This window comes from Perca fluviatilis, chromosome 3, assembly GCF_010015445.1.
Source record: "Perca fluviatilis chromosome 3, GENO_Pfluv_1.0, whole genome shotgun sequence".
In the NCBI taxonomy this organism is placed as follows: Eukaryota; Metazoa; Chordata; class Actinopteri; order Perciformes; family Percidae; genus Perca; species Perca fluviatilis.
In genome coordinates, this window is record NC_053114.1 from 29,448,898 (window position 1) to 29,459,645 (window position 10,748).

Consider the following 10,748-nt stretch of genomic DNA (forward strand, 5'->3'; position numbering starts at 1 on the left):
GTATGTATGTATGTATGTATATGTGTATATATAACTATATACTTTGAGCATTGCTGCCCCATGGGGTGGAGGGTGGGGGTTGGGTGGCATAGAAAACTTTGCATAACTGTATAATGAACTTTCATCTGGGAATTTTTATTAAATGCAATAAAAAAATAAAATATATAAAAAAAAAATGAGTATCTCAAACAAAGGGCTCTGCATGATACTGGGGAGCGCTAAATCTTTCTTGCTCTCAGGTTGACTTTTCTCTAATGCACATGCTGGTTGCAGGGCTTAGAGTATGCGCTCTTTAAATTATGTTGGTCTGCCTGCATTGGTGGTTCACCTGTACTGTGAACGATGCCATGTTTGCTTATGGTGTTCTGTTGAAGATGTCTTATTTGTGTAACTGTGTTTTGTGGATGATGTCGTGTTTGTGTGCCTGTGTTTTGCAGATGGTGTCTCATTGGTTTCCATGCGTTCTGTGGATGATGTCTTGTCGTTTTACCTGTGTGTGGGTGATGACTGGGTGGGATGTTCTGTAGGGTAGAAGCGATGGCACTTGGCTGCCTGGCGAATTTCTGGCTCCATAGTCTTAGAGACGTCATAGTAATGCCCGAACCGGGATGAGGATGCCAGGGCACTCTGAGGAGGTCGACAAGTCAAACTCATGTTAAAGCATATGAACACTAAAGACCTTTCATTAGAGAGCATTTGAATTAATTTTCAATCATCCCTGCCTAACGCTACTGCTTGCTTTAAACTTCTTACAACAAATGATGCATTTAACTAATTTCAGATAAGAATAAAGCAACTGAAAAAATTGTATTTGTCTATCTAATATGTTAAACGAGCGTGCTTCACAATGCTATGGTAATGCAATTGCATTGTTTATGGGTCATTCCTTAACATTCTTACAGGCGAGAAGTTAAATAACCACTACGACCACGCTCTTAATCATTTCTTCACATAAATGTCCACTTCTGGCTGTGAAAGCAAACGTGTCAGGGAACGGGGAAGGCGGATGTTTTCCTGCAGCTGAAAGAGAGAGTTTTAGCTCTTCTCTCTCAGTGAAACCAGGGATTCCATTGTTAGAGGGGCCCTTAATCTACTCCTAATCTGGATTAGGGCCCCTGGTGTGTCCCTCTCCTGGCGGGACGAGGGGGTCAGCAGGGCAGGGGGGTCAGGGGCTCATCTTCTCTTTGTGAGCTGGGCAACCCGCTTAGCGTTCCATACCCGCCCTGACGGCCTCACCTTTGATCTGATGTCTTCATCGGGAGAGCGACACAGTGGGCTATGCCAGGAGAGGTGTGTGTAAGGGGAAAGTAAGCGTTGACTCTGGGGGTGAATTTGGGATGCAAATCCTCTGGTGGGGCTTACTAGTGGTTTGTAAAGACGATTTTACAGGGGAAGGGGGAGAGGTGAGGAAAGGACACAGATATAAAGAAGTTTCCAGGGAGAGAGAAAGAGGGAGAGGATCCCCAGGGACACACTGTGTGCTGTTAATCCACATAGCGATATGGATTATAGACTGAAGGGGGGAGACTGCAGAGAAGTAGAAGGGGAGGGTTACCTCTCCTCAAAGCGGAAGAAAGAGTGTAGGGCTGCCGACCCTAGCAGGGGGAAAGGCAGGGATTTGGGGGAAGACAGAGGCGCAGGTCTGGGTCACAGGGTTGAGCGAGCAGACATGTCAATGCACAGGCTGCAAAGTACTCTTGTTTCCCAGGCTAAGCAGGGGAGCAGGCGTGTGTGTATGTGTGTATATGTGAGTTGGGGACCAGTGAAAAGCCTACCTATTGCCAGCTAAGTGTGAGTAATCTGGTCCAGCTCTGAAAGGAGAGGCTGAGGCCTCATTCACTCCACAAAGGAGTTTAGAATTTAGTGGTAGAGACAATTGCCAAACCACTAAGACCAGAGAGCCAGTGCTGTTCTTTCGCATATAATCATTAACAGAGAAACATCTTGGAGTATTAATAAAAGAAGCACAATTACAAAGTTACCTATAGTCTACTGTATATTCAAGTCCAAATATGATGCACTCATTGTAATAACAGACAATATAACTGTCATGTGATCACCTGATTACCTGTACTTTTGGAAGATTCTGATAACGCCAGGCAATCTTCATGGCATCCAAACTGTTCTGAGCTTCACAAGACAGCCTGGGCTGCTCCACTGGTTTATGGATAGCAACATCATCCAAGATGGGAGCCGGGAGTTCCTGCACAAAAAAGATACAATTAATATAATAAGTTAAAATATAATAGGAACTTTTTAATTATCCTCATTGCTGTGTAATATCATACGACTTGTGTCATATGACAAGACAGTACAGTCTTATCTATCAGTGCATAATGTACATGCACATGCACATGCACTTAAGTGTCAGCTTTTGACAGTAACCTGATTTCTTGAATGTAAACAAAAGGCAAACCTGGTTTCTTTAATTGTGCTATTTATTTTTACTTTATTACACATAATCAATTAAAGATGTGATGGAGAGATACAAAAAAAAACAGAGGAGCTTAATCTGGGCAATATCCAATGTATAATCCAATTGAAATAGAAATAAACTAACAAAATTAAAATTACACACAATATCAAATCAACAGAATAAATACAAAAAGGTAAAATAATATTAGGAGTTTCATGGGTTGTTTACAAAAACATTCCATTGGGATAACATTGCACAGACAAAAACAAACCTTTAATAGCTTTCTTAAATTGTACAGGTATTAGCTTTGAAAAATATGATGGCAAAGCATTCCATATAACCGAACCTCTGTAATTTAAACCAAACTGAAGTTGAGATGTTCGACATGTAGGAGATTGTAGTTATTTCGAGTGGCATGATTATGAAGTTGGTAACAGTAAAAAAAAAAAAAAAAAGTGTTCATTATAGAATGAAGGAAGTATCTTGTTTAGAGATCTATATACAAATAAAGCAATCTGTAGTTGAATGACTTGATAAACAGTGAGGATGCCGGATCTTAAAAACAAAAAAATATGTTTTATGCACACAGTAGATGATTTGTTGAAGCAATCGAGAACACCAAGATAAAACAGCGAGACTTTTCCTGGAGAATCCTGATTTCTTGGTCACGTATAAACTTTTACGTTTTTACAAGAGCACGTGTGCATGACAAAGTCTTCACACAGGAAAAATATCGCTGTGACAGCAGTGCCAAGGGTTGAATGATCCTTATAGTGGAGTGTCCTTGTATCAAACATATTTAAATCTAAAGTCTGACTAAAACTGGAACTGAAAAAAGGTTTCTTAAGGTGCACAGTAGACTGTACAGTAGACTATTGGCGCAGAATAAGACAAAACTGAGCTCTCTCATAAGAGAGCCTGTTCTTTCACTGTTGAACCAATCAAATGTTTTTCCAACAAAATGGAAAAAAATCCTGCTCCTTGGATCAAAACCATGGTAGGGCGGGTGGAAAATCTGACTGATTAGCTGATGCATGCAAAAGCGGGTTTTTTCAGTGCATGTGAATGCGTTCTCAAATTTCCTGCTTTAACTTCCAATAAGCTTGTTTCTTGTGTGCGTGTTAACGTAATGCATAAAGTACAACCTTAGCATCTGAAGATTAGCATACTGTGAATGTAGCTGTGAAAACACTAAATGATGTGATATATCCCCTTTGGGAGTCCCCCTCTCTTAATAAGGCTTTGATATGTAAAGAGAGGGTGAGGCTGTGACCCCTCCCACTATCAATCAGTGGGAGAGAGGCCCTCCTCCTGTATGCTGGGTGGCAGTCAGCTTCTGGGCCTAGGGTCCTCTTCACAGAATGATGCATCGGGAAACATTTCAACAATGCCACAACCATGCCACCCTCGACCTCTCAGATACCCCCGCTGACCCTGACACATCTTGTGGAAAGCTGTGCATCTATAATACCTGTTAAATCATGGTCTGACCAGCGTGAACCAGACTCAATACTCTGCAGTGGCAGCTGACTGATATATTGTGACAGAAAAATACTTCTAAAAGTAGGCAGAATATTTTCAACATCTTCTGATGACTAAAAGGTAAACAAAAGTTTTTTTTCAAAAATTGTCTTTTTGACAGTACAACAGTTGTACAGGGATAATATTAAAGTAGACACATTGAGGCCATTCTTGCTTCTTTGTGGAGGGTTTGTCAAGACTTGTAGCTTGAAAATCATACTCGTATGCGGTACAACAAATTCCCTTCCTAAGAGTTTACAGAATAGACGGCACCTCCTCTCATACCTGTAAGATGTCATCTGGGTTATCTTGAGCCGCCGCCACAAAAAGTTCATGTCGACACACCACTCCTTCTGCCAGGAAGTACTTTAAGATCATACGAGAGTAGCTATCATATCGGTCCTCCTCTAAAAAAGAAACAAAAGACAACAACAATAAGAATTTGAGTGCAAGTGGAAAACTCAAGTAAACACACTCTGTCAATCAATGCCATATTGCTAACATTGTCTGCAAGGTCTAAGAAAATGATTTACTGATAAAATAGGTACAATGTCTTGTATATGTATGAAAAATATATCAACCTCAAGTCTATCATTGGATCTTGTCTCATTCCGAACATTCATTCAGACACCACAGAAGAAGTTTGTGACCACATCACAGTTGTTAACTGTAATTGATGTAAGGACCACACTCGGGCTACCTTTTGTAGGGAACAGATTGTGAAAATTGACATGGCACAAAAACATAGGTGTTACTGTGTGACCTGGCTATCAAAGTGGAGCTGACATCTTCAGCTCTCTCGTTAAGGTCCTCACAGTATTCCTGTCCACTTTTACATATCATATCCCCAACCAGCGGCAGAGGTGAGAGGGAGACACCTGTCTTAAGCATTCACCTGACACCTCCCCCTGAACACAAGAGGAGGCAGAAGCAGGATAAGATAGTGCCTGTCCTCAGAATGCTTCCCGGAATCTGCTTCACTTGAATTTCTCTGCTTTTGTGTGAATTCTGATGGCAATGGCATCCTTTCATTATTATGTTTCTACTGTCATTCACATCAGGTGAACTGTATGCATTAGGTTAAAGGCATACAAAAGTTACACAAGATACTTTTAAACACAAGTGGAAAGGATCATTGTCAGCTTGGAGTGATGACATTACAGTCTAATTTAAAGGAGTGTCTCAAGCATTAAATGGACAGGCAAGTGATTCAGAACATCGAACTTACTTTCCCAAAGGTAGCCTTTATTCGTGCACACAAAGTGGCCACCTGGCCATTCAACACCCCAAACCCACAAAAACAGCATGCATTATCACCATGAACCCCCCCCCTCCCCCTCCCTAGCAGAGCACATAACTCTACCCAGCATGCTGCTGCTGCTTCCTGTCACAATCATCATTTTGTAAAGATTTCATCCTCTCCACACAATAACAAACAGTGGGCACAAGGACAAAGGCAGCAGTGACAGTTTAAGGTAATGGGCATACAGCTGACAGCTTGGGAATGACATCCTGACGTGTCATCCCCAAACATCCGGAGAATTCCCCCCTCCCACGTTCCCGGTCTATGTCCTCACCTACGGACTTAGGATGGCACAGGAAATTCCATGGCTCTTCAATTTGTTGTCGGTGGGGCTCCCTGTTCTCTTATTGATGGGTTTCTAGGTCAGCAGGCCTTTGTGGCTTTCAGCAGGCCCCACAAAGACTCCCAGATGGGCCCTCTCAAGATGGGGCCTATTGTGGCTGTGTTTCTATGGGAGCCTTACAAATGGAACCTCCAGGAGTCATTAGGCTGTTGAGGCGGGGGGTAAGGGAGGGGGTGGGAGGTGGCGGGGGTATAGGAGCAACAGGGGGTGGAGGACGGTCATATCTTTGAGGTAGATCAGTCACTCTGGACAGTCATGGGATGATTTTTTAGTCTCCTTTTTTTGCAGATTCTGACCAAGGTTTGGTAAAGGGGGGAAATGCCTCTGCTTCATTTGCCTTTAAACAGGGGAGTGGGAGTGCGAGAGTCCTGAATCACATCTGCTAAAGGGGGAGGAGATACAATATCTAGGTCAGGGTGTTTTCCCCCTTGTATGAATCTTTGGTCTAAAGCATTTCTACTAACCAGCTCAAATTAATTTATTGGCAGGTACATTTTAAAAAAGACACTTAACAAAAAGCACTTTAGCTTCCAAACATCTAATTCACTATTGTAAATACAGCTGCAAAGGTTGGTTATTAGGGGAATATTAGGTTATGGTTAAATGCCCGTTAGCAGCATCTGTCGAGCCCCATATACATTACATGTCTGATATATATCTCTATTGTTAGGCTTCAACTTGTGACCATTGTTCTTCTTTATCAATTCACTTTATTAGTGTTAGGCACATGGTGTTGTGATTTTTTTAATTGTTTACCCTTGACACATTAAAACTGTAGTTTTTAAAAAGATGACTTGGCCTCTTTGGAGCTGTTAGGAGTCAAATAGTTCCTCTCAAATGTAGAAGTTACAGCTGAAAGATCCTGCTTATTATCTTATGTTATCCCTATTCCTATTGTTGTGGTTTTTCATTGCTTTTAGAAAAAAGAAAATTGGATTCTGTATTGCATGTACAGTACCAGCACTTTTAATGTCTTTTTATTGTGTTTACGTTTATATTTTTTATGCTGATGAAAGAATTTCCTCTTGTGGGACAACAAAGATCTGAACTTATTGTCATGAAACCTAATATAACCTACCTGCGACACTTTAAGAGTGAAACACCATAGAAGTGTTGTTAATTGTGATTAAGTAACTTCAGGGTTGATGTATTTTCATTGCATCTTGATATACTGCACATTCTCACTGCATATCCTGTAGTTCTATAAATATGTTACTAAATATGTTATATGCACTTTTTAACTATTAGGCTTGCTTAGTTTGTCAGAGTAATAATTATGATGAACTACTTTCAAAATATGTTATAGTCTTCTACATAAATACTAAAATGATACACAAATCTAAGATAATTCATTTTCAAAGTGCACTTTAAAGCTTTGAAATATTTAAACATGTGAAACAATCAGGCCACATTTAATAGTAATTATTATGGGTACATTAAAGCAAAACCATATTCACTTAAACTAATGGAATGAAACCATACGTGTTCGACATAAGAAGAGCTGGAAAGCTTTGTTCCTTCTGTTACAAAAACAAAAGAGATGAGAGATCTTCAGACAGCAGCCATACTGCGCTGATCCCCCTCTAGTAGACAAATCAGGATGGACAGCTCAAGACACTTCAAAGGCAGACAACGACCAGTCTGATAATTTTATGTCTGTGTCTCACAAACAGGCCATCACAGCTAAAGGGGCAGACTGTAGGAGACGACTGCCTGAAACAAACACAAACAAACACACACTCCAAACTCCCCCCCCCACCCACCCCCCCAACAAAACAGACACGCAGACAGCACAGTGTGCACACACACGTCGCTTTTTCAAACACAAGAGAGCTCACACACGCAATTCACCTTTACTGTGTCTCTCATTACCAGATGAAACCAACCGTACATTGATTCACAAAATGGAAGGGAAGAACGCATTAGTGTATAATGACTGACTCCTGCATCGATTGGGGGGGTGAATTAAAGGGCAAAGCAATATCATCAGTTGGTATAGGCCTTTGCTACACACAAATTACAGCTTGAAGGGGAAACAAGAATACCTTAACCTTACTGTCTACCAGTGCATATAGCCTAGCCTATGATGAATGATAATAACAATAATAATACAGTGGAAGACATTTATGTGTCTAGAAAACACACTTGCTTTGAATGTACTTCCGAAAACTTCTATAACACATCTGCAGATGAGCATGTCAATTAAGGATCACAGTGGATGTGTGAACACCTGGGATTCTGACTAGAGACCTTCAGGTCATTAGTCTATTTGCTATTCTGCTAGACGGTGACACTCTAACCACAAAGAGCCTGAGAAAAGGCAGACTGTATAATTAGCTGTGGCATGCTAAAAAGTGCAACTGAATTCAGTTTTGGGGATACATTTTAATATAATATTTGCTGTACATGAATATATAATATGTATACTCTCAGTGATGGGTTAATGCAGTGTCATTTAAAATCTATACAACTTGATTGAGAGAGTTGCCAATGAGCTGAAGGCTATAATGCTTCAGAAAAGAGTACCATATATGCATCTTACTGGCTTGAAATATTAAATACGATGCATCTTTTTGAACAGTGAACACCAATGCACTGACATCAACTAAGGCCACTTCTATTGTAACGGTAGTTCATTACTTGCAGCTTTTCTTCCATGGCTGCAGTCAGAGAAAATAAAAGGATATGGCTTCAGGTTTTAATAAAGCATTGATTCACAAACTATGATAACACATTAAACTTGCTTATGATGCTTCAAGACATAGTTGTAACCTGAATGAGGTGTATTGTTTGGTAAAGGTTACTCTCATTTATAAATGGCTAGAACGCAAGAATTTGGCATCTGATAACAATTTAAAAAAAATGATTAGCAAAATTACTCCCCAGACCATATGGTCATAGTTTGTGCTAAAATAATATAATAAAATTAGGTATCAAATGAAATGTGTACTTTCTGGAAAATAGCCCATCTTCGGTGCGAATCTCATACTGCATTAGTGAGGCTAACACAAAAGACCAATAAAGTCATCACACATTTTATTTTTTTATTTTTTTATAATACTGCCTTTTAGGCTGTCCAATGACAATACAGTTCTCTCCGTAACTGATAGCTGATTGCTTTGAACTTACAATGTATTCCTCACTGTCTCATGTCCTGCCCAAACACCCTGTTTCAACAGGGAATATCATAAAGGGTAACTACAGTTTTTTTCAACCCTATTTTCCTATGTTTTTGTGTCTAAGTGACTGATGGGAACAACAATCTTTGAAATTGGTCCAGTATTAAGTAAGATTACTGCAGTCGGCAGCGGCGAAACAAGCAACAATGTAAGTTAATAGGGCCATAGGGCCACCATGTAAATAAACAGTAATTTTAGCATCGTAAAATACATTTCATAAAAGGCGACATAAACAAAATAAAACCATGAAAATCCGTTTTGGGTCATCTTTCCACTTTTCCAACCATCACAACTCTAGTTTTGGTTGAAATAAACATAGTTTACCGATTTACATGGGAAAATATGTTGGCTCTATACACACTAAAAGTATTGTTATTTGAAATGGAGTCTGGTGGGTTTAGCGCTAGCGACCTCAGAGCTGTTTCTGGTTTAACAGAAAGGTCTCAAAGAGATTTTAAAAAGGTCTATCTCTGTAGGGATCCTTTCCATAATGTTGTCAGACACTTAGAATATTAATCTGAGCCTGTCAGTGGCAAAACTTTTGTGAAGGTAAATACAAGCTGGACAGTTGCCCTATTAACATTGCAGCTTGTTTCGCTGCTGCCGACTGCAGCAATCTTGCTTACTACTGGACCAATGTCAAAGATTGTTGTTCCCATCAGTCACTTAGACACAAAAACATAGGGAAAAAAAACAGTAGTTACCCTTTAAGGAAGCAATCATTCCATTTAATTGGACCTTAAAACCCTTGTTCAATTGTCAAGTGAGAGACATACCTATGAGAAGTACTGTTCCAACTGCTAACCCACCACCTGTTTGTGAAGACAAAAGAAACAATAATATCAGTCACATATTACAGAGACAGTCTTACTCTGAATCATTGTAAACCACTTGGAGCCTCCCTTTGGCCAAATGTTTCCTTCTGATCTCCACTATGCATTCATCTTTATAAGAAAGTAGGCCTCTTTCACAGCAGGCATTTTGACTTGGCATAGCAGGAAAAGCACAGGTAGGGCTGTACGATATGAGGAAAATATCTAATTGCGATTACTTTAATTGATATTGCGATTGCAATATGATTCACGATATTGGAGGGAATGATCAATTTTGTATCATTATTCTCATTGAAAAATATTAAAATGAAATTGATTACAGTGTGATTTTTGCGAGGACTTAGTCTGTTGGATACGATTTGTAGGCTGGGACATCTCGGCAGCACCACAATACTTAATTCAGAATGGTTTGACAAATATTTTGCCTTTAACAAATATTGCGCTCCACCTGGGATTTGGATATTGCACTAGTCCATACTGCGATTTCGATACATTTGCAATTAATTGTGCAGCCCTAAGCATAGGTATCACTAACAACAATGGCTACGTTCTATTCATGTGTCTCAGTAAGATTGACATTGAGCACAATAAAGTAGCAGGACCTTGAAACTGAAGCAGCTAATTGGAATTCAGCTATTAGGAACTTTGTTATTTACACCAGTGCTTTTCCTTTTATTTAAAAATGTTATCAGTATTCATCACATACAATCATACAGTGCAATGTAGTGAATCTCTGCATTTAACCAATCCTAAGCATTAGAAGCAGTGGACTCAACATAGCGTCCAGGGAGAAACTTTGGAGTTCAGTGTCTTGCTCAAGGACAGGACTGAACAGCCAATCTTGTGGTTGAGGGCCGACCTTCTCTACCTCTGAACCACTGCCAACCCTACAGTGATATGTTAAAATGTCCTCTGATAAAAAGGCCCAATATCTGGATATCTGAAGAGATGTCTCGCATGTTTTGCTTTCAAACTGGTTATGGCAAGCGTTTCATTAACCCTGTTAAAAATTCTAAGACCACTGGTAAACTTAGAGAATTTCATGCCAGTCCTTGGTGATTCTGAATACAATTAACACAGAACATTGTTTGTTTTTTATTCAACCCACAATGTTAGTGGGTTTTGCTAGACATTGCTCCTGTCTGCCATGGAA

At 39.9% G+C, this 10,748-nt stretch overlaps 1 protein-coding gene across 2 annotated transcripts in view; it reads right to left on the reverse strand.

The window, feature by feature from the left end:
• Positions 1-10,748, reverse strand: part of elp4 (elongator acetyltransferase complex subunit 4) — a 59,202-nt gene that overhangs the window by 46,863 nt on the left and 1,591 nt on the right. For both annotated transcript variants that reach the window (XR_005638738.1, XM_039794467.1), the window contains exons 2-5: positions 9,539-9,574; positions 4,223-4,344; positions 2,069-2,203; positions 491-627 (exon numbers count right to left, since the gene is read on the reverse strand). Coding sequence is in view for 1 of the 2 variants with exons in the window: in XM_039794467.1 (XP_039650401.1) it covers positions 491-627; positions 2,069-2,203; positions 4,223-4,344; positions 9,539-9,574 (430 nt within the window). In the remaining variant the exon portion in view is untranslated. The remainder of the gene's footprint in view (positions 1-490; positions 628-2,068; positions 2,204-4,222; positions 4,345-9,538; positions 9,575-10,748) is intronic.